This window comes from Nicotiana tomentosiformis, chromosome 11 (genome assembly GCF_000390325.3).
Source record: "Nicotiana tomentosiformis chromosome 11, ASM39032v3, whole genome shotgun sequence".
NCBI lineage: Eukaryota > Viridiplantae > Streptophyta > Magnoliopsida > Solanales > Solanaceae > Nicotiana > Nicotiana tomentosiformis.
The window spans coordinates 44,801,527-44,825,459 of NC_090822.1; the positions used below are offsets into that span (position 1 = coordinate 44,801,527).

General features: G+C 41.9%; 1 protein-coding gene across 1 annotated transcript; it reads right to left on the bottom strand.

Moving 5' to 3' along the window:
* Positions 1 to 17,869: 17,869 nt before the first annotated feature.
* Positions 17,870 to 18,956, bottom strand: LOC138901359 (uncharacterized). Its single transcript, XM_070189114.1, has 3 exons — positions 18,565 to 18,956; positions 18,300 to 18,437; positions 17,870 to 18,194 (listed from the first exon to the last, which is right to left on the bottom strand). Exons 1-3 carry the CDS (start codon positions 18,954 to 18,956, stop codon positions 17,870 to 17,872), a joined length of 855 nt encoding a protein of 284 aa, XP_070045215.1.
* Between the last annotated feature and the right edge of the window lie 4,977 nt (positions 18,957 to 23,933).

The window sequence follows — 23,933 nt, forward strand, 5'->3', positions numbered from 1 at the left end:
ATTTGAATTTTGATGACCTATCTGGTGGGGACTATTTTATATATATACTCCGGTTGAGGAGGTAAATGATAAATGGAGCTTGAGTTTACTATTCAGAGGAGGATCGTACCACGTACCTATACTTGTTTACACTTTTTATTTGCCATGCCTCATACTTGTTTGCATTCTATGGTACTTGATTTATTGGACCACTAGTAAGTGTCGATGTCGATCCCTCGTCACTACTTCTCCGGGGTTAGGCTAGATACTTACTCGATTCGCATTGATTTACGTACTCATGCTACACTTTTGCACTTATTGTGCATGTATATACAATCCTGGTGGTCTTTTGGCGCAAAGGCGCGGCTATTGCGGGGAATTTACGGTGAGCTGCATCCCATATTACGATCCATAGTATACAGAGTCTCCATCAGAATTATTTATATTTTTCCTGTCTAACTTGTATTCCAGACAGATGTTGTATTGTTATTGTACCTTCTAGTAGATGCTCAGGAACTTGTGACACCGGTTTTTGGGGGTGTTCTAGAATTTGTTTATGGATTCTTTACATTGTTACACTTTTACTCGCTATTTCAATTAAATTGTACATAACTACGATTTATTTTAATGCACTGACCTCTCTAACTAAATATAATTCATGATTTTAAAAATAATAAAAATGAATAGTTAAGTGTTGGCTTGCCTAACGGCGACGTTGGGCGCCATCATGGCCTATAGTGGATTTTGGGTCGTGACAGCTTGGTATCAGAGCGTTAGGTTCACTTAGGTCTCATGAGTCATGAGTAAGTCTAGTAGAGTCTTGCGGATCGGTACGGAGATGTCTATACTTATCTTCGAGAGGTTGTAGGGTTGTTAGGAGCACTTCCCTTCTTGATTCCTCATCGTGCGATTTGATTCCATTGGGGCTTATGCCTTTTTTTCCTTTCTACGGTGTTGGGCGCTTGTTATCAGTTGGGCATCGAGGAGTTGTAAAGGTATCGCAGATGTGGTGCAGGGGTGTTCTATCATTTCAGCCTAGTGTTGATGTTGCCTACGGTCGAGATTTGATATTTTCGAATTTGGTGGAATTCTTGTTAATGTTGTGGTGTCGCCGTCCTTGATTAAATACATTAAGGCTCATCGGCGTGTTGGTCTTCATTTGGTTGACTCTAGACACGGTGTTGTGAGATGGAACCTAAGAGGAATTTATCAGAGAGGGTTGTGCGTTGTGACTTCAAAATCGGACCGGCATTTCCAGTGTTGATGGTTCGAGGGAGATGATATCTGAGGTGGTTTCTATGCTTGGGAATTTTGAATGTGACGAGAATGGATTGATTGGAATGTAGGAAAAAGTGAAGTATTCGATCATGGTCTTGGGTGAGTTACGGCTTCGAGTTTCAAACACATTGTTGGACCTTCGGGTGATGTTAATGGGTGAAGGGATTCTTACGCATGGCGGATCAGTGTGGAACCAGGGAAGTCATTTGATTTCATGATTGATGTAACTATAGCAATGACGTTGGTGGAGGTCAATATGAAATTACACATGTGTAATATCTCCTATAAGCAGGTTAATGGTTGTGTGGTATTGATGAAGTCCCTACGTAGAGTTCTACTTTCTGCCCAACATGAATGAATGTACTGCGAGGTGAACTTGTATGTCACGACCCAAAATCCATTAAAGGTCGTGATGGCGCCGAACACCGCTGTCAGGCAAGCCAAAAATAAATACTTAATTTGGTTCTCATTTGAATATTTTTGAAGTCATATTTTTCTTCAATTAAATAGTAAAAGATGGAATTTACAGTGTAAATAACAATATTCTTAACAATTTCAATACAAATCAACCAATAATCACCCCAAAATCCGGTGTCACAAGTGCATGAGCATCAACTAGGAATGTAAAATAAAATACATCATCTGTTCGGAATACAAATTTGGACAGGAGAAATATAAATACTCTGAAGGATACTTTGCCGGTTGCGGGTCGTAATATGGAATGCAGCTCACGTAAGTCCCTGCATGCATACACGCCTCTGCTCTCACAAGGACAATAGTCGCATATGTACCTGCACAAAAATGCGCAGCAAGTGTAGTATGAGTACGAAATCAACGTGTACCCAGTAAGTATCTAGCCTAACCCCGGAGGAGTAGTGACGACGGGTCGACATCGACACTCACTAGTGGTCCAATAACATCAGGTACAGTAAAGAGGTAAGTAAATATGAGGTAGAGTAAATAAATGAGATAAACAAGTATAAATCACGTGGTACAAATCCCCCCTCTTTATGAGGAACTCAAGCTCTCCAATAGAAATTCCCTCCTTAACCAGAGCATATATAAAGATATTGTCGATCTCATCAGATAGGTTGTCATAACTCAAATCGGGAAAACTCACAGATACACTGGCTTCTTGCCAAATGTTATGCATGATTCCATGAGGATATGATATAGGAAATACCGAGGCGTACGACTCGATCCAACATAAATATTTAAACTATGCACTGCCGAGGGTCGAACGGCACGAACCATAGATGCATCTATTAAACTGCCGAGGCGAACGGCCCGCTCCCAAGAGAGTGTGGTACATAAATTCTACCGAGGCGAATGGCCCGATCCCATTAGAATAAGAATATTTTACGGGTCCTTGACCCCACTCACGAATAAACGTGTGAGTTATAATTTCTTTAACAAAAACCTTTCAATGAAGTATATATATCACGGAAACATGCCGTAAGAGGAGTAAAGTTATTCGGTGACTAATCATGAACTCGTGGAGTCTCTGCAATAGCAAGTCTAGTCTCAAGTAAAAATATAAAACAGAGAAATTTAATAGATGAGAGACTGCTCAAATAGTACAGCTATAGCATGATGTTAATCTAAGCCTACCCGGACAATAACATGAATGTAGCTACGTACGGGCTCTCGTCACCTCGCGCGTACGTAGCCCCCACAACAAGTAGCACACATCAATATAAAACACCTAGGGGTAATTTCCCCCTCAGAGAGTTAGGCAGGAGACTTACCTCGTCTCAAAGCTTGCTTTCCGATCCAAAATTGTGCTTTAACTCCTCAACTTGGTGCCAAATGATCAAAGCTAGTCAAATGTTATATAAAATAGTCAACACATGCTCAAGAGTTCACATCTTAGCTATTAAAGTGATTTTCCAACCCAAATTGGAGAATTCCTAAAATTCACCCCCGGGCATGCCCGGATTCCGAAAATTTTCGAAGATAACCACTACCCATAACATCATGAACTCAAATATATGATTTGTTCTCAATTCCATGCCGTAATTCGTGGTCAAAATCCAAAAATATAAATTTCTAGGTTTTCTACCAAAATCCCAAATTTGTACTAATTTTCCAAGAATTTTCACGTTAAAGTCTATATATAATCCAAGTATTTAACTTGCAATAGGTGGGAATCACTTACCTTAACATAGATGATGAAAATCTCCTCTTCAAAAGCTCCAAAAATCGCCCAACCAAGAGAGAAATGAGTGAAATGGGCTAAATCCCGCTTTTTAAAACATTCTACCCAGCACAGTCTCTTCGCGTTTGCGACCAAAGCCTCGCGTTCGCGAAGGCTAAATGACTCCAGGCCCCCGCTCCCTCTCTCTCTTCTTCGCATTCGCATAGCCTTGGCCACATTTGCGAAGGCCTTCCCAGCTACTGCCTTGCGTTCGCGTCCACTGCCTCGCTTTCGCGAAGGCCAAATCCCAGCAGCCTCAAGGTTCCTCTTTGCGAACGCGGGACTCCCTTCGCGTTCACGAAGAAGGAAACCAGATACCAGCAACAGCAGTTCCAAAACAGCCCAAATCGATCAAAAACCACCCCGAAACACACCCGAGGTCCCCTATAACATAACACGGACCTGCTCAAGGCCTCAAATCACATCAAACATCACCAAATCATGAATCACACCCCAATTCGAGTTTAATGAACTTTAAAACTTCAAACTTCTACAATCGATGCCGAAACCTATCAAATCACGTCCGATTGACCTCAAATTTTGCACATAAGTCACATTTGACATTATGGACCAACTACAACTTCCGGAATTGGAATCCGACCCCAATATCAAAAAGTCCACTCCCGGTCAAACTTTTCAAAAACCTTCAAATTTCCAACTTTCGCCAAATGACCCTGAAATGACCTACGAACCTCCAAATCCAGTTCCGGACGTGCTCCCGATACCAGAATCACCATACAGAGCTATTCCCAGACTCGGAATCCCAAACGGACATCGATAACATTGAAATACACCTCAACCCAATTTTTATGAAATTCTTCCAAAATGCCAACTTCCACAATAGGCACCGAAACGCTCCCGGGTCATCCAAAACCCGATCCAGACATACGCCCAAGTCCAAAATCATCATACGAACCTATTAGAACTTTTAAATCCCGATTCTGAGGTCGTTTACTCAAAAATCATACTTTAGTCAATTCCTCCAACTTAAGGCTTCCGAAATTAGAATTTTCTTTCCAAATCAACTCCGAACTTCTTGAAATTAAATTCCGACTATGCGTACAAGTCATAATACCAAAAGTGAAGCTACTCAAGGCCTCAAACTGTCGAACGACGCACTAAAGCTCAAAACGACCTGCCAGGTCATTACATTCTCTCCCACTTAAATATACGTTCGTCCTCGAACGTGCTAAGAACTGCTCTAGAGTTGTCCGAAATCACTTTTCAACAACTCGTGCACCTATCTGTACCACCACAACCCAGTTGGGCACATTAGCTCAAGTCAATCTGAAGATTCTACCTTTTATCTAGTCAAATAAGCCTTAGAGCCGAATTCCAACATCTGAAATTCTCTATCAGGTCTGTTTCCAACATACGGGCATTGTATCCATCACTACATGATGTACCAACACATGATTGTATACCCTTACTGAATTCTTACCATGCATCATGTAACTCATTTGCCTAAGGCAATCTTTCCAAAGCACAACAGCTAAAATTTCCACTAACCCGAAGTCCGTAGTGTACCTCATGACCAATTAAGCCTTGCTTTAACTCTCACAATACTGCCACGATAGAGAAGATGTGTAGAACTCATAACCACCTGCCAAATCACAATTTATGGAGTCTCTCCTCCCGATAAGAACCATTACCTCATTCTGAACTGAATATCGATATTTAGTCTTTAATGCGCCTCATATAAATCTGATTGTACTGATCCCAGATCCAATAATCTCCACTCACCCAGTACAAGCTGCTCATGCAATAAGCCACCTCATACACTGCCAAAAGTCTCATATGATGCCACAATGTGCCAACAAGCTACAAACTCGGATGTGATACATAAAGAAACAAACTCTGGAAAGATCTACTCAACCCACACAACTAATTTAGACAACCGAAAAGATGTTATGAACCTTCCTCAGGAAATGAGAAGCAAAACACAAAATAATAGATATGGGAAACTGTACTCAATATCACACTGTTGCGGCGTGCAACCCGATCCACACATGATACCATTGCGGCGTGCAATCCGATCCAACCATGGTACCCGTGGCGGCGTGCCACCCGATCCAAACAACATATTCGTGGCGGCATGCCACCCGATCCAACCATATACCCGTGGCGGCATACCACCCGATACACACATAATAATCTAAAGAAAACACACCTCGAGCCGTAACGCTTATACTCATAAAATGCCTGAATATCAACCATAAGCACGCCAAGTGCATAATATAAATCCTGGGGAGACGGGTAGCGTCACGCGCTATAAAACTCGAGCATAACTAAGGTGTGATACATGATCTGCATCTCGAGAGCCATCCTGCTCACATAACACCATAAACTATACGGGATCTCAATACGAATGTGAATAATTAAACCGCCTCATAATCCACATGGCACAATAGAGACTACATTGAAGGGCCGGCAACAGAAATATCATCCAAGGCCTGAAGACCCCTTCGAAAACAATGCTATGCTGAAATGAACACATCCGGCCTGATATATAGCCCACATTCACATTTAGATCCATCCATGGACCTCAAGCCGATTCTGATCGTATCGCACTAGGCTAATAACCCTTCAAGGACCCACAATTACCTATTCATGACACATAAGAACATCCGTCAAATCCGAAATGAACTCATATGGTCCACAGCACAAGGAATAAACTATTGCACTTGCGATATTACCATGACCTCCATATTCGGTCTCAATCTTTAACAATCAAGTGACTAACATGTCACACTTATATGAATCTCCTTGTGGGGCATGCTCCTATGGCCATTCATACCACCAACCGTTGTAATTCTGTAAAGTGAGGTAGCAAGGCCCGCACATCCATACCACCAACCGTTCTAATTCTGTAAAGTGAGTCCAAAATCTACAAGTCAATACACAACGCCTTTTCCATATGACACTGATCTCCGGTGACTCTAAAGATAATACCAGCTTACTCTAAACATCTGAAATATTCCCTGCTCATCCGAGCTCTTGACATTCTTGTCAACATCAACTGCAACCTTGATCCTCAACTTCCAATTTATTCTCAACTTGCCTTAGAAACAATAATAGCTCCATTCATTAAAGTAACAAAACCCATCAACACTCATCCCGAGTGACCCAATCCACGAGACCACACCATCTCAATACCCATGAACCATCTCATATTCTCCTTAAGTGCTCAATAGCATAGGAAACTGGTACACCCATTCTACAAGACCTTCCGTGAATTTGGAGCTACTTATTCCCTTCCTCCAATACTGCACCGCATACCCAATGATAACATAGAACATTCCAAGTCCTTAGGCATTGTACTCAAATTCTTGAACCCACCAGGACCGCTGTCTAAAGTCACCTACTCTGTCTTGGTCTCGAGTATAAGCCAAACTCTAGTGCTCTGCCAGCACGTGAACATCCTATCAAAGAAGCACCCAGCTGAATTCTTTTCCCTTGTACATTACTTCTACTAGAAGCAGAAATTCTGAGTCTTCTCAAAACTGAACATGAACCGATAAGTCCCAAGTATAGCACACATTCCTCCAATCCTTTGCTCAAATTACCACTGATGTTTCTTTCCTTAGTCATAATAACCCACCAATATGCCGATAACCAGAAACCTCACAAGTAGACAACCATGAAATCCAATCGTAGACGGTGGGGCTCTCCCGCTTAGCTTGAAGCTACAATTACATAACCCCGGAACCCACCAATATTCCTCCTTCCTCATAGATATGAGCCTGGACAATCGACCTGCCAAATTTCTCGAAATCCTCCTGTTACACATTTTGTGAACATTTCGAATCACTAGCCACATTCATATATTTGACCTCTTACTAGATAGCTAGTAGAATTCTTCGTAGAAGCTCCTTCAACACCACGAAATCAGTAAACCATCCTGAGCTCGTGCTCATTCACCAGTTGTACAAGTTTGTTCACTCCCCATTGACATCAACTAAAGGTGCAATAATACATTTCAAATCTGAAGTCATGTTGCATCCCTCCTCATATCAAGCAACTCCTTTCTATCGTATCCACCCTTCCTCAGTATAGCAGCCAATATTCCAAATTAGTCAGTAAACCCAGTCATTGTCCATCATAAATTCCAAATCACTCTAAACTTTCCCCAAGGCGTGTAGATATCTTACCACAGAACCCATATGATACTCTGCCACTCTCCCACTTTGGTCAAACCCCCTCATTTAGGCAACTACTCGACTTTCGCTTCTCACACTTGGCCTTCTAGAAATTTAGCCACCACAAGACACCTTCCACATGTCCTTCCTCATCCTCCGCTGCCCAGGTGTTGCCCTAAATCAAAAATCTGTCTCCGTAGCACTTGAACCAATAGATCTCTACCAACTTTAAAGCCTCTATGAAGATCATCCTTCTCGAACCATCAACACTAGGAACACCGATTCGATCCTGAACCACTGCACACTGCGATCTCTGACAGCCGCTTCCCCGGCACTATTCCATAATACCCTGCCCCAAAGGCGGATTGAAGAAGACCATAAACCCGGAGAACTTAACACATTCAATCAAGAACGATGATACCACATCACAGATGAAAATTCCACCATGCTCAAAATACCAAGCCTCGTTACTCCATCAACCCAAACACTCATAGTCTGATTGCTTTCCTCCGTTGGAAATAAAATACTGAGCCTCTGAATCATGCATTGAGAAAAAACTCCTTTCGAATCATTCACTGCCCCGAAACATAGTCAAGTATCCTACCATTACATCATCACTATGCGATAGTAACACACGAATCATCATAACAATATGTGCCAAATCTCAAACGATGGGCAATACTGAAACTGAACTGAAATGACAGAACAGCCTTTCGCAAGGCGACGACAATAACTCAATCAAATACGCAGGGAGAAACATCCTACACCACATCTGATACCATGTTGTCATGACCTAAGTGAACCTAGTGCTCTGATACCATGTTGTCATGACCCAAAATACATTAAAGGTCATGATGGCGCCGGACACCACTGTCAGGAAAGCCAAAAATAAATACTTAATTTGGTTCTCATTTTAATATTTTTGAAGTCTTATATTCTTTTAATTAAATAGTAAAAGATGGAATTTACAGTGTAAATATAATATTCTTAACAATTTCAATACAGACCAACCCATAATCACCCCAAAACCTAGTGTCACAAGTGCATGAGCATCAACTAGGAATATAAAATAAATTACAGCATTTGTCCGGAATACAAATTTGGGCAGGAGAAATATAAATGCTCTAAAGGAGACTCTGCCGGCTGTGGGTCATAATATGGAATGCAGCTCACGTAAGTCCGTGCATGCATACACGCCTCTACTCTCACAAGGCCACTAGTAACATATGTACCTGCACAAACATGTGCAGCAAGTGTAGTATGAGTATCAAATCAACATGTACTCAGTAAGTATCTAGCCTAACCCCGGAGGAGTAGTAATGAGGGGTCGACATCGACACTCACTAGTGGTCCAATAACATCAGGTACAGTAAAGAGGTAAGTAAATATGAGGTAGAGTAAATAAATGAGATAAACAAGTATAAATTGCGTGGTACAAATCACCCCTCTTTATGAGGAACTCAAGCTCTCCACTAGAAATTCCCTCCTTAACCGGAGCATATATATAGATATTGTGGATCTCATCAGATAGGTTGTCATAACTCAAATCGGGAAAACTCACACATACACTGGCTTCTTGCCAAATGTTATGCATGATTCCATGAGGAAATGATATAGGAAATGCTGAGGCGTACGGACCGATCCAACACAAATATTTAAACGGTGCACTGCCGAGGGTCAAACAACACGAACCATGGATGTATCTATTAAACTGCCAAGGTGAACGGCGCCCTCCCATGAGAGTGTGGTACATAAATCCTGCCGAGGCGAACAACCCGATCCCATTAGAATAAGAAGCTTTGACGGGTCCTTGACCTCACTCACGAATAAACGTGTGAGTTGTAATTTCTTTAACAAAAATCTTTCAATGAAGTATATATATCACGGAAACATGCCGTAAGAGGAGTAAAGTTATTCAGTGATTAATCATGAACTCGTGGAGTCTCTACAATAGAAAGTCTAGTCTCAAGTAGAAATGTAAAACAGTGGAATTTAATAAGCGAGAGACTGCTCAAATAATACAGCTATAACATGATGTTAACCTAAGCGTACCCGGACAATAACATGAATGTATCTATGTAACGGCTCTCATCACCTCGCGCGTACGTAGCCCCCACAACAAGTAGCACACATCAATTTACAACACCTAGGGGTAATTTCCCCCTCACAAAGTTAGACAGGAGACTTACCTCGTCTCAAAGCTTACTTTCCGATCCAAAATTGTGCTTTAACTCCTCAACTCGGTGCCAAACGATCGAAGCTAGTCAAATGTTATATAAAATAGTCAACACATGCTCAAGAGAGAATTCCTAAAATTCACCCCTAGGCCCACGTGACCGGATTCCGGAAATATTCAAAGATAACCACTATCCATAACATCATGAACTCAAATATATGATTTGTTCTCAATTCCATGCCCTAATTCGTGGTCAAAATCCAAAAATATAAATTTCTAGGGTTTCTACCAAAATCCAAAATTTTCACTAATTTTCCATGAATTTCCATGATACAATCTATATATAATCCATGTATTTAACTTGCAATAGGTGGGAATCACTTACCTTGACATAGATGATGAAAATCTCCTCTTCAAAAGCTCCAAAAATCGCCCAACCAAGAGAGAAATGAGTGAAATGGGCTAAATCCCGCTTTTTAAAACATTTTGCCCAGCACAGTTGCCCCTTATTCTCATTCGCGACCAAAGCCTCGCATTCGCGATGCCTTCAGGCCCTACTGCTTCGCGTTCGCGAAGGCTAAATGACTACAAGCCCCCGCTCCCTCTCTCTTCTTTGCGTTCACGTAGCCTTGGTCGTGTTCGCGAAGGCCTTCCTAGATACTGCCTCGCGTTTGCGTCCACTGCCTCTTATTCACGTAGGCCAAATCCCTGTAGCCTCAAGGTTCCTCTTCGCAAACGCAGGACTCCCTTCGCGTTCGCGAAGAAAGAAACCAGATACCAGTAACAGCAGTTCCAAAACAGCCCAAATCGATCCAAAACGACCCTGAAACACACCCAAGGTCCCCGGGACCCCGTCCAATCACACCAACTAGTCCAATAACATAACACATACCTGCTCAAGGCCTCAAATCACATCAAACATCACCAAATCATGAATCGCATCCCAATTCATGCTTAATGAACTTTGAAACTTCAAACTTCTACAATCGATGTCGAAACCTATCAAATCACGTCCGATTGACCTCAAATTTTGCACATAAGTCACATTTGATATTACAGACCTACTCCAACTTCCGGAATTGGAATCCAACCCCGATATCAAAAAGTCCACTTCCGGTCAAATTTCTAACTTTTGCGAAATGACCCCGAAATGACCTACAGACCTCTAAATCCACTTCCAGACGCGTTCCCAATACCAGAATCACCATACGGAGCTATTCCTAGAATTGGAATCCCAACTAGACATCGATAACATTGAAATACACCACAACCCAATTTTTATGAAATTCTTCCAAAATGCCAACTTCCACAATAGGCGTTGAAACACTCCCGGGTCATCCAAAACCCGATTTGGACATACGCCCAAGTCCAAAATCATCATACAAACCTGTTGGAACTTTCAAATCCCGATTCTGAGGTCGTTTACTCAAAAATCACACTTTAGTCAATTCCTCCATCTTAAGGCTTCCGAAATTAGAATTTACTTTCCAAATCAACTCTGAACTTCCCGAAATTAAATTCTGACCATGCGTACAAGTCATAATACCTGAAGTGAAGCTACTCAAGGCCTCAAACCGCCAAACGATGCGCTAAAGCACAAAATAACCGGTCCGGTCGTTACATTGTATCGCTTTAAGAAGATGGTACGAAGGTTAGGAGGTCGAGTGTACAATTGTGGCGGATAATTGGGAATGTGTTATGATTATTCCAACAAGAAGTTATGAGAATTTTTGCTGAGCAACGGTGTGGGAGCATGGTAACTTGGAAGAAGAGGTCGTGTGGGGTCTAGATCTACGTGGTTATAGCATAAAACTAAGTAGGGGAGCCCACCATCTATAAGTGAGTCATGTGGTCATATGCCTATGTAATTCAGGTTATCGGTGCATTGGTGTATTATTTATGACCAAAAGGATGAGGAATTTTGGACAAGGAAGTTTGACGTATATGTGTTACATTTCACCTTATTGATTCATGTGCAGGTGCTGGGGATGACTCAGAAATTATGCTTCTATGGATGTGATGGGCAAAGAAAAAGGATTCATCCCATGTTCTAACGGAGCACTAGTTATTTGGTTAAATAGTCGAGATTGGATTAGAGCGGGCGACTCTCAATAATGGTACTAATGGATTCAAGATATAAGGTGTGGTGATTAAGGATTTTCAGGTTTGTTATGTGGCTGAAGACTGGGTTTTGCAGCAAAGTGTGAAAGGTACTTGGAGTATTCTATGTTATCATCAGGCCTACGGTGCAGTGTTAGAGAAGTGTGAGAAACAACTTCAGATTCGCAGAAGATCTAATTAGTGCAGGTGCATCAGTTGGAGATACTATGAAGTGCACGAGGAGGGTATGAAATAGCTTATGGGTATTGAAACAACGAGGTCTCGTGATTTTTGTCACTGGATGAGTGTTGATTGAGAACTGTTATATGATTGAATAGAGGTATTGATTCTGAAGGCAAGTCAAGGAGAAATCGAAAGAAAGTGAGTCAGCCTAGTAGTGGTTTGGATCGGCATGGTTAAAGAAATGGTCGGTTTCTTCGGTATAGTAAGACTATACAGGTGATTTGTGGTTGTACATGTGGGATTGACAACCTCCGTGATTTGATTGATTTGGAGGTATTTGATTCTGATGGTTCTGTTATGTGTAAATGGATTCCGGAAGAGTTATGGCAGTTTAGATTACAACGTAAGGTTTGATTTTCTGCGATTATGGGAATTTGGTTGCCTGTTGCCAATGTATTTCTCAAATAAGTGGAGTGAAAGGGGGTTCTAGCCGATGAAGTGTTTATTCTACTTGTGGTTCAGGGGATTTTGATGAAATTCTTTGACCCTCGCATAGTGGCATGATGGGTGCAGTGAACGATATGGAGATTAGAAGTTGAGGATCAAGGTTGTAGTTCGATTTTGATAAGAATGTCACGAGCTCGGAGGAGCGGGGGAAGGTTTAAGATGTTCAGAGTATGCTAGGATCATTTCGGGGAAGTCTGAGGATGGTCTGTTTTGTGGAAGAAGTGTTGGGTATTGAAATGCGGATGCTTGTCTAGCACTATGGAAATAGCATGGTTAATGGCCATTAATGTTCAAATTTTACTACCTGGTGTGGAAGGTCATAGGAGTGTATCCCACGGGAAGATCGTATAAGTGTGATATGTTAGTCATTTGATTGTTAGAGATTGAAATCAGGTAAGGAGATTTTGGTGTTGTCGCCAACAGGGGAGGTTATGACTGAGAGGTGCTCTATTCCTTTAGTTGTGGTCCTATGTAGCTTGTCGTTATTGAACCTTAGCCGTGCTTGCGTTTTTGTAGCGCATGTTGCTATCCGTCTCCCCAGGGTTGTATTTATTCACTTGGGGTGCTTGTGGTCGATATTTGGGCATTTCGTAATTATGAGCATTATGGCTCAATGGGTATTTCCTTATTGATTGTTATGTTTGGATCGGGTGGCACGCCACCACGGGTATGCTATTTGGATCGGTTTGCACGCCGCAATGGTATCATGTGTGGATCGGGTTGCACGCCGCAACAGTGAGATGTTGAGTACAGTTCCCTATACTTGTTTTTGTATGTCTTATTTCTCATCTCCTAGAAAGGTTCATAGCATTTATTGACCGTTTTATTCATTACGCGGGCTGGGTAGTTCCTTGCCAGAGTTTGTTCTTCCTTAGTGTTTGAGGTGGCTTAATGCCAAAGCAACTTGTACTGGGTGAGACGAGACTATTCGACCTAAAATCAATGCAATCGGATTTATGTAAAGTATACTAAAGAGAAGATGTTACTATTTAGTTTAGAATGGGCTAATGGTTCTTGTCAAACGGGGAAACTCCATGAGATATTGATTTGACGGGTGGTTATGAACTCCACCACATTTCTTTAATAGTTTCAGTATTGTGAGGGTTGAGACTGGGCTTATGTGCGTTATGATATATACTACGGGTATCTAGTTCGTGAATTTGCAGCTATTGTAGTCGGAGGATGTTATTAAGAACATATGAAATGTGTGGTACATTGTGTGATCTCAGTATGAGTGCATACTCATATTTGGTACAGTGGGTGGTGATTGTTACGGTGTTCTTATGTTGGAATCAGACCCGGTAGAGAATTCTGAATGTTGGAATTTGGTCCTAAGGCTTGTTGGCTAAAGTAAAAGGGAGGATCTTCTGTTTGGCTCGAGCTAATGGGCTCAAGGGGGTTGTGGTGGCACGGATAGGTGCACGAGGTGTTAAATAGTGATTTTTTTTCATGTCCGGAATAGTTCTTGGCGCATTCGAGGATGAATGTATGTTTAAGTAGGGGAGAATGTAACGACCCGATCGATCGTTTCAAGCTCTAGCACGTCACCTGGCTATTTGAGGCCTTGAGTAGCCTCACTTTATGTATTATGACTTGTACGTGTGGTCGGAATTAAATTTTGGGAAGTTCGGAGTTGTTTCGGAAGAAAACTTCTCAATTTAGAAACTTTAAGTTGGAAGAGTTGACTAAGGTTTGACTTTTGAGTAAACGACCTCTGAATCTGGATTTAAAGGCTCCAATATATTCGTATGATGATTTCGGACTTGGGCGTATGTTCGTGTTGAGTATCAGGTTGCCCGGGAGTATTTCGGCACTTAATATGGAAAGTTGGCATTTTGAAGGTTTCAGAATTTCCTAAGTTTGGTTTAAAATGGACTTTGGTGTTATCGATGTCCGTTTGGGGTTCTGAGCCTTAAAATAGGTTCATATCGTGATTTGTGACTTGTGCGTAAAGTGTGCCATCATTCCGGGGTGTTTAATTATGAATCAGACGCGTTCGTCGAAGTTTGAATGTTTGAAAGTTTGGAATTTTTCATAAGTTTGACCATGATTTGACTTTAAGGCTATCGGGTTCAGATTTTGGGTTCGGGACTTGGAATACGTCTGTTTCATCATTTGGAACTTGCCTGCAAAATTTGGTGTCATTCAAAGTTGATTTGATGTGGTTCGGACGATTGGTTGCAATTCTAGAAGTTCTTGAAGTTCATTGTGATTTTTATGCGTTTTGGCATCCGATTCGTGATTCTAGAGGTTATTTTGGTGTTTTGATCATGCGATCAAGTTCGCGTTATATTTTTAGATTTGTGTGGATGTTTGGTTTGGAGCCCCGAGGGCTCGAATGAATTTTGGACGCGTTCCAGAGGAGTTGGTAGAGGTTCAGCTGGTTTTGGTGCACTGTTCTCGCATTTGCAATAGCCGCATTTGCGAGATCATTCTTGCTTTTGCGATGATGGGCTGTGGTAGGGGAGTTTGTATTTGCGAATAAATTGTCGCTTTTGCGAACTCACTGAGCTCGCATTTGCAAGACTTTGGTTGCATTTGCAATGCAGACAGTGTTGGTCGGGCTTCGCATTTGCGACGCCAATTTCGCATTTGCAACCATCACATTTGCGAGCCTCTTGTCACAAATCTGACATCTGAGGCTGTTATTAAGACTTCATTTTGAGACTTAGCCCATTTTTCTCACATTTTCTATGAGTGGCAAATGGTCATCCCAGCTACCCTTGAAATCAAGAACGCAAGCGCGCATCACATCCTTAAGCATATGAATAGTCTATTCTGCCTGCCCGTTAGTCTGTGGGTGAAAGGTTGTATTAAGATTCACCTGAGTACCCAAACCTTGCTGAAATATCTTCCAAAAATTAGCCATGAATTGAGCCAATTGATCAGAAATGATAGAAACTGGAGTGCCATGCAACGTGACTATTTCCTTGATATATAACTGAGCATATTATTCCGCTGTGTCGGTAGATTTAACTGGCAAGAAGTGTGCTGATTTCGTGAGTCGATCCACAATCACCCAAATTGAGTCAAACTTGCGCGGAGTGCGTGGTAGTCCTACCACAAAGTCCATATTAATCAATTCCCACTTCCACATCAGAATTTCTATATTTTGAGCCAACCCACCAGGCCGTTGGTGTTCGGCCTTTACTTGCTAACAATTCGGACACCTCGCCACAAAGTCTGCCACGTTCCTCTTCATATCATTCCACCAATAGACTTCCTTGAGATCATGATACATCTTTGTAGAGCCCGGGTGCACGGAATACCTAGAACTGTGAGCCTCGGTCATGATTCTTTCCCGGAAACCATCTACATTTGGAACACATAACGGCCCTTGGTACCTTAGTGTACCATTATCCATGCCGAGAGAAAAAGCCATAGTCTTATGTTTATGAATCCCCTCCTTCAATTGTACCAACAATGGATTATTGTATTGCTTCTTTTTAACTTCCACAACAAGCAATGACTCAGCCCTATTTTGCATAATTACCCCTCCTTCACTAGAGTCTGCAAGATGAACTCCCAAACTAGCCAACCGATGAACCGCCTTGGCCAACTGCCTTTGATATGCCTCCAAATGAGCCAAACTACCCATAGATTTCTGGCTAAGAGCATCTGCCACAACATTGGCCTTTCCCGGGTGATACATGATATCAATGTCGTAATCTTTGAGTAACTCAAGCCATCTTCTCTGCCTCAGATTCTGCTCCTTCTGTTTGAAAATATATTGAAGGCTCTAATGATCCGTGAATATATCCACATAGACCCTATAAAGGTAATGATGCCAAATCTTCAATGCAAATACCACCGCAGCAAGTTCTAAGTCATGTGTTGGATAGTTCTTTTCATGATTCTTGAGTTGCCTAGAAGCATAAGCTATAACCTTTCCATGTTGCATTAATACACACCCAAGTCCAATTCTCGAAGCATCACAATATACTACAAACCCATTTGTACCCTCTGGTAGGGTCAACACTGGTGCCGTAGTCAATCTCAATTTCAACTCCTGAAAGCTCCTTTCACAAGCATCTGACCATTGGAACCTAACCACCTTCTATGTCAATTTAGTCAACGGAGAGGCAAGAGTAGAGAACCGTTCCACAAACTTTCTGTAATACCCAATTAAGCCTAAGAAACTGCGAATCTCTGTTGGAGTTGTAGGCCTCAGCCAATTATTCACAACTACAATTTTCTGAGGATCAACCTTAATTCCTTAACTAGAGACGATATGACCCAAGGATGTGATAGATTCAAGCCAAAATTCACATTTTGAAAACTTTGCATATAACTTGTGCTGATATAGGGTTTGCAGAACTACCCTGAGATGATCGGCATGGTCCTCTCAATTGCGTGAATATACACGGATATCATCAATAAATACTATCACAAAAGTATCGAGGAACGGCTTGAAAACTTAGTTCATAAGAATCCATGAATGCCGCCGGGGTATTCGTTAGCCCAAAAGACATCACCAGAAATTCAAAATGCCCGTACCGGGTCAGAAAAGCTATTTTCGGAATATCCTGCTCCCTGATCTTTAATTGGTGATACCCGGATCTTAAATCAATTTTTGAAAAGTACTTGGAACCTTGCAATTGATCAAACAAATCATCTATTCTTGGCAGTGGACACTTATTCTTGATTGTGACCTTGTTAAGCTGCCAATAGTCAATACACATTCTTAGTGACCCATCTTTCTTCCTTACAAAAAGAATCGGTGCGCCCCAAGGTGACACACTCGGCCGGATGAAACCCTTTTCTAACAAGTCCTTCAGTTTCTCCTTTAGTTCCTTCAATGTTGCTGGTGCCATTCTGTAGGGTGGAATAGATATAGGATACGTATCTGGCAGCACATCAATCCCAAAATCAATCTCCCTATCTGGTGGGATCGAGCTCATTCGGAAAGACTCCCGGAAATTCATTCACAACAGGCACAGACTCAAGTGTAGGCGCCTCAACATCGATGTCTGTAATCCGGACCAAATGATAAATACACCCCTTGTTGATCATCTTCGTGGCCTTAAAGTAAGAAATAAACCTACCCTTCGGCACCACATCATCCCCCTTCCACACAATAACTGGTTCATTTGGAAATTCGAACCTAACGGTCCTGGTTCGGCAGTCAAGCTTGGCAAAACATGAATAAATCCAGTCTATCCCCATTATTACATCAAAATCGACCATCCCTAATTCAATGATATCGGCCATGATGTCCCATTCACTCAACATGACAACACAATCCCTATAAACCCGCGCGGCCAAAATAGACTCACCAACCGGAGTAGATACTAAAAATGGCTCATGAAGCTATTCCGGTTCTATCCCAAATTCCATAGCAACATAAGGAGTGATATATGACAAAGTGGAACCGAGATCAATAAAAGCATATACATCATAGGATTGGACAGTCAATATACCTGTGACAACATCTGGAGAAGCCTCTGAATCCCGACGCCTCCGCATAACATATAATCTGCTGGGTCCTCCCGAATTCTGTGCACCTCCCCTAGCTGCACCATGCCCTGCGGGTGATGGGGTGCCTCGAGGTGGAGGTGTTTTGGATGTGGTAGCTGCAGAACTAGCTTGCTGCGCCGCACCTCTGCCCATGATCCGACGGGACGAGCGGAAATCCCTATGTAGCATATAAGTAGGTCCATAAAGCAGACCCCATAGTGCATCCTCCCACACTTAGGTCATGGGGGCCTCCGCTGCTGCTGGAACCTCCCTCCGGATCGACCCTGCTTGTGGGGTCCCCTGTTGCCCTAACTGGACCTGAACCGACTCCACTGTTACTGACGGCCCTGATGGCTGTTCATTCATCGAAGACTGGGTGAAGGACTGAGATGGCCCTGATGACCCTCCTCTTAATGCTGGCCTACCATTTCAACCACCAGAAGAACCACCAAAGTTGCTCGCAGACCGGGCCTTGCTGCTACCTTCATGCTCCATTCTATTTTTTAGTTTATAGTTCTCTGTAGCTTGAGAAAACGCCACTATCTTACCTTATATCAGAATTCAAGGCAGTTGTAGTGGCCTCATTAATAACCAAGGGGATAAGGCCCTGTACAAACCGGTGCACCCTGGCCTCAATAGTGGGCAACATATGAATAGCATACTTGGACAGGCGCGCAAACTCCATGTGGTAATCCCACACACACATGTTACCCTGCTTCAGGCTCTCAAACTCAGTGGCACGGGCCGCCTTGGTCTCTGCAGGCAAGAAGTGATCCATAAAGGCATCTGTGAACTCACCCCACCTCGCCGGAGGGATCCCCTCCTCACGGGACTCCTCCCACAACTCAAACCATGAATAGGCCACCTCTTTCAGATGGTAGGAGGCCAACTCCACTCCCTCCATCTCAGTAGCATGCATAACCTGTAGAGTCTTGTGCATCTCATCAATGAAGTCCTAGGGGTCCTCCTGGAGAGACCTGTGAACACTGGAGGATCTAACTGAAGGAACTTGTTCTCCCTAGAACTAGCATATTCCTTTGGATGGCCTGAAGAAGTAGGCCCAACACTTGCTCTCTGGGCTTGAGAAGCCACTATCTATGCCAACATCTGTATGGATCCCCTAAGATCCCCATCGGAAATACCGGGATCGAAAACTAGGGCTGGAGGTGGAACCGAAATATCAGTTAGGGGACTCGTTGCACCCTCATCGGGTGTAGGAACTGGTGCAGCCCGAGCAAGAATAGTAGAATCAGACGGTGTAGTAATTGAGGGAATATCCTCACCCCTCGGGTGTTCACCCGCATCATCAATTATAGAAGCAACCGCCACTCCTAGGGTAACATTGGCTCTTTGGCTAGTTCTTGCCTTCTTCTTAGGTGCCATGTGCTGAAAATTAGAGCAATGCACGAATTAAAGGGGGAACAATCTTACAATTAGCTTTATCGCACGATCAAGATCATCAAAGAAGGGTATTATTCCTAAATGTCCAAATAGCCTCCAACTTATAGATGTGGTCGACAACACACCGATAAGAAGGACTCTACTAGACCAGGCTCCGAGACGTCCTAGGACACTTTAAAACCTTAGGCTCTTATACCAAGTTTGTCACGCCCCAAAATCAGGGAGCGCGACCGGCGCTCAACCGAGTGAACCCGGTCAAGCAAGCATGTTGAATACTTTCTACACAACTCACCCATGATTTAAAGAGTATACATAACTTTGTTAATTAACCAACAAGGAGATCATGTAGACAATACCAAATTCATTACCATTAATTACTTCATTTAATAAGTCTCAAAACACACACACACCTCCATGGTTCAAAGTGGAACAAGTGATTCAATCACAACACAACTTGTTTAACATTCCCAACACCCATATACAACCCACACTATATCTACAGAGCCTCTAAAGATACCAAAGAGTACAATGATAGTGCCGGCAACAAGGCTCCGGCTATAACTCAAAGCATAGTAATACACACGAAACAAAGATACACAACCCAAGAATGAGATAGGGCTCACCACGTCAGCTGTTAAGAATGAGTACCACTATCACTGGTCAATATCCTCCGCAGTAGAACCACCTGCATCTATTAAAGATGCAGCGCCCCCGGCAAAAGAGACGTTAGTACATGTTGAATAGTAGTAGTATGAAGACCAATCACCAAATCAAGCACTTGGAAATACAACATGAATATGATGAATCAGGGTGACAATGGAATATCATAGATAGAAGTTTAAGCCAAAGCAAATTTATCAAGAGCTTTATATATCATATATAAATTGTAAGACGAGATCCTTTGTAACCACCTTTACACAAAGTGGCCCCGCCGCCTCACCCCAATGTGTGCGGGTGGAGGTGCAAGCACAATACCACAACTCTACTCAAGCGGCCCCGCTGCCTCACCCCAATGTATACGGGTGGAGGTGTAACCACATAACCAAAACCTACACAAAGCGGCCATACCGCCTCACCCCCAATATATAAGCGGGTGAAGGTGCAACAACAATACCAAAAATTCTACACAAAGCGGCCATGCAGCCTCACCCCAATGTATATACGGGTGGTGGTGTAACAACAATACCAACATCCTACACAAAGCGGCCATGCCGCCTCACCCCAATTTATATGTGGGTGGAGGTGTAATCCCAAGCACAATCTCTACACAATTTGGCATAATAACTTTTATATGAAATATGTCATTGGAGTCATAACATGTAGATACAAAATCCATAGGTTAGTACACACCTCAATTAATAGTACAACATAATAAGAGCACTTGAAACACGAATCGAACATATATCTGTCACAAGCTTATTCGGAATAATCGATTTATGATAAACATCTTGGAACTTACAAGGGTGATGTGGGGTTCAATTCTTAAAGAAGAATTTAGCCAACATACCTCAATCGAGCTTCCTTAACTCTAAAATGTTCCAGAATTCTTAGCAACTTCAATCTATTTTAGAAATATAACAAATTGAACCAATATTAGGGAGATGATCATGGTTCTAGCTCATTTGAGCATTTTAACAAACACTAGGTGTGCATTAAGGTTGCAAGGTCCTTTCATGCAGGATTCCATCATCCCACAACCCATTCTTTACCATTTTTAGCTCGAGAATCTTTCTACACTCCTTGATAATACATGCATGCAAAATAGCCAACTTACATACCCAAGAATTATCTTACTAATTACCCATTTCTAGTTAAATTTCGAAATTGAAGGATTGGGGAAAGATATTCTTACCTCTTTGAAGCCCTAGCAACCCTTTGATGAAATTTCAAGGTTTGTTTCAAGGTAGGGTAGTGAAATCCGTAGTCCTCCCTTTCCTCTCTCTAGAATCACCCTTCCCTCTCTCTAAAACACAAAAAATCCCCCAAAAACGAACCCTTAGGCTAGATAAATGAAATGGGATCGGGTTATAAAAACGCAGAAATTGCACAGCCGCGCCGCATGGGGAGCCGCAGGGCGAAGCACGGCATTGACAAATGTGCCCAGAAATGATTTTGCAAAGTGTTCTGGAAATCCCCACAGGCGCGCCGCATGGGGCACCGCATGGTTTGAAGGAGTGTCCAAATGACGAACGGTTTGAAGCATTAGAAACTAAACTCCAAGATATTTCATTTGATTGGTTGTTCATCATATAACTCCTTATATATATGTAGATAGGCTCATCCAAAATTTTGTCTTATGCGTACTCATTTGTAACTTTAGTCTATCAAGTAATTCCTAACTTGACTTAGACTTAGGGCTCTTCTTAGATCCCACACCACTTATAATATGTCTCATACACTTATTATCATATCCAATTGATATCCATCATACTAATAGTCCTCGTCTTCACATAAAATAATATAATTAGTGCACATCAACTTTCTTAATAGCGCTTAAGTACTTCGAAATTTTTTAGGGTGTTACAGAGGGAGTGCCATAGAGTGAGAAGGGAAGTTCCTAAGCTCATCATTCATCAATTATTGCTCAAAAATGAAGAATTTACAAGAAGATTTCACTAGGTCTTCATCCTAGAGGTAAGGTTCTACTCCATAGCCCTCAATTTCATGATTTTAACTGCAAATTGGTAATAAGCCAAGAAATTCTTAGGTGTGGGGGTTGTTTATTTTACATGCATTTACCATCAAGGGTAGTGGGAAGATTGTTGAGCTCTTTTGGGTAAACTTTGGGTAGTGGGATGAAAGAATCCACCATAGGAGGACCTTGAAACCGTAATGCACACCTAGTGTTTGATAAAATGCTCAAGTGAGCTTGAACTATGAACTCCTTCCTAATTTGTGTTCAATTTCGTTATATCTCTAAATAGATCGAAGTGGCTAAGATTTTCGTAACAGTGTAGTAATTTAAAAAGCTTGAGGCAAGGTATGTTAGCTAAACTCTTCTCTTAGAATTGAACCCCTTAATATCCTTGTTAGTCCTATGTTGCTCATTATAAATTGATTATTTCGAATAAGCCTTGTGTCGAAAGATATATGCGTTCAATTATATTCCAAATGTTCTTGTCATGTTGAGTTACTACTTGAGAAGGTGATTAAGCATGGGCTGCGTGTTAATATGTTATGATTTGAAAATGTGAGTCTAATAAAAACTAGCATGTCAAATTGTGTAAGAAATCACATGTGCCTAAGACCATTTATTTGGTTAGATGTTCCAATGTGTATTTAAAGTCTTGAATATAAATGTTTGTTGTTGACGATTCGTGATGATGTTTGAAAGTTAAGCAGTGAATATAGAATATGAAATACGGCCAACATGCCAACAATGACTTTATATTTGGGGCCATTAGTGGCAGTAAAACAAAGAATCATGTAAAAGAATATAAAATGAGTGGTAAATCCTTTTAATAATTAATACCTTGGGAGTATCGTTTATCCACCGAGGAAGGTAGTTCGGAACAACCTAACACCGAAACTACACGTGCCGGTGTAGGAGTGATTGAGGGCTAAATCCCCATATTAATATGATGAGACTATTTCCCCTTATATAGGATGAGATTGGTGTGTTGAGATGTTTCCCCTTAAATGGGATGATATTATTGCTAGTGAGATGTGATGTGATGTTGACCCACACGGCATTGTGGTGAGACGGCTTAGCTGGTCGGGTTGAGATCGAACGCCATGCTGCTCACATGGTGGTATTGTGAGTGTATGTCTTGGGGCGAGACGGCTTAGCCGGTCGGGCTGAGATCGGACTCCGTGCTAAAACACGGTGGTATATCTGTGCTAAAGATCTCCCAACTTAAATTACTGAAACTTACTGGAAATTTACCTTTCCCTTAACTTGACACCTTGTTACTATCTAAGTCTCTTATTAATTTTATGTTTTATTTTCCATTTACTGTTGCTCGTTCTATTGAGAGGGTGTTTAGTTTTACATACTAGTACTATTCCATATGTACTAACGTCCCTTTTGCCGGGGGCGATGCATCTTTAATGGATGCAGGTGGTTCCATAGCAGGTGGTATTGATCAGTGATAGTAGCACACCCTCTCCTCAGCTGACTTGGTAAGCCCCACTTCATTCCGGGGTCCTATATCTTTTATCCTTTGTACATAGCGTTTTGAGGTATAGACGTGGCCTTGTTGCCGGCATTGTCATAGTACTCTTTTATTCCTATTAGAGGCTCCGTAGACATAATGTGGGTTGTATCTATTTTTGGGAAGGTTAAACTAAAAATGTGGTAATCATATCATTTGTTCCACTTTAACTATGATTGTACAATCTACTATTTTGGGGACTTGTTAATGACGAATCTAATGGAAATGAACTGGTGTTATTCACATGACCTCTTACTATCTAATTAATGAAATGTATTCTTCTCTTTATTCATGGGTGAGTTGGGTAGACGGCACTGGGCAGGATAGCTCGACCAGGGTAACTCTGTTGAGCACCGTTCGTG

Excerpts from the sequence above, each read along its gene's own strand:
- LOC138901359 (XM_070189114.1), bottom strand. The coding sequence starts at position 18,956 with ATGCACAAGACTCTACAGGTTATGCATGCTACTGAGATGGAGGGAGTG. Across the intron at positions 18,438-18,564 it reads GCCTTGAATTCTGATATAAG|GCCAGCATTAAGAGGAGGGT; the intron begins GTAAGATAGTGG and ends TTGAAATGGTAG. Across the intron at positions 18,195-18,299 it reads CAGGGGACCCCACAAGCAGG|GGATTTCCGCTCGTCCCGTC; the intron begins GTCGATCCGGAG and ends TATGCTACATAG.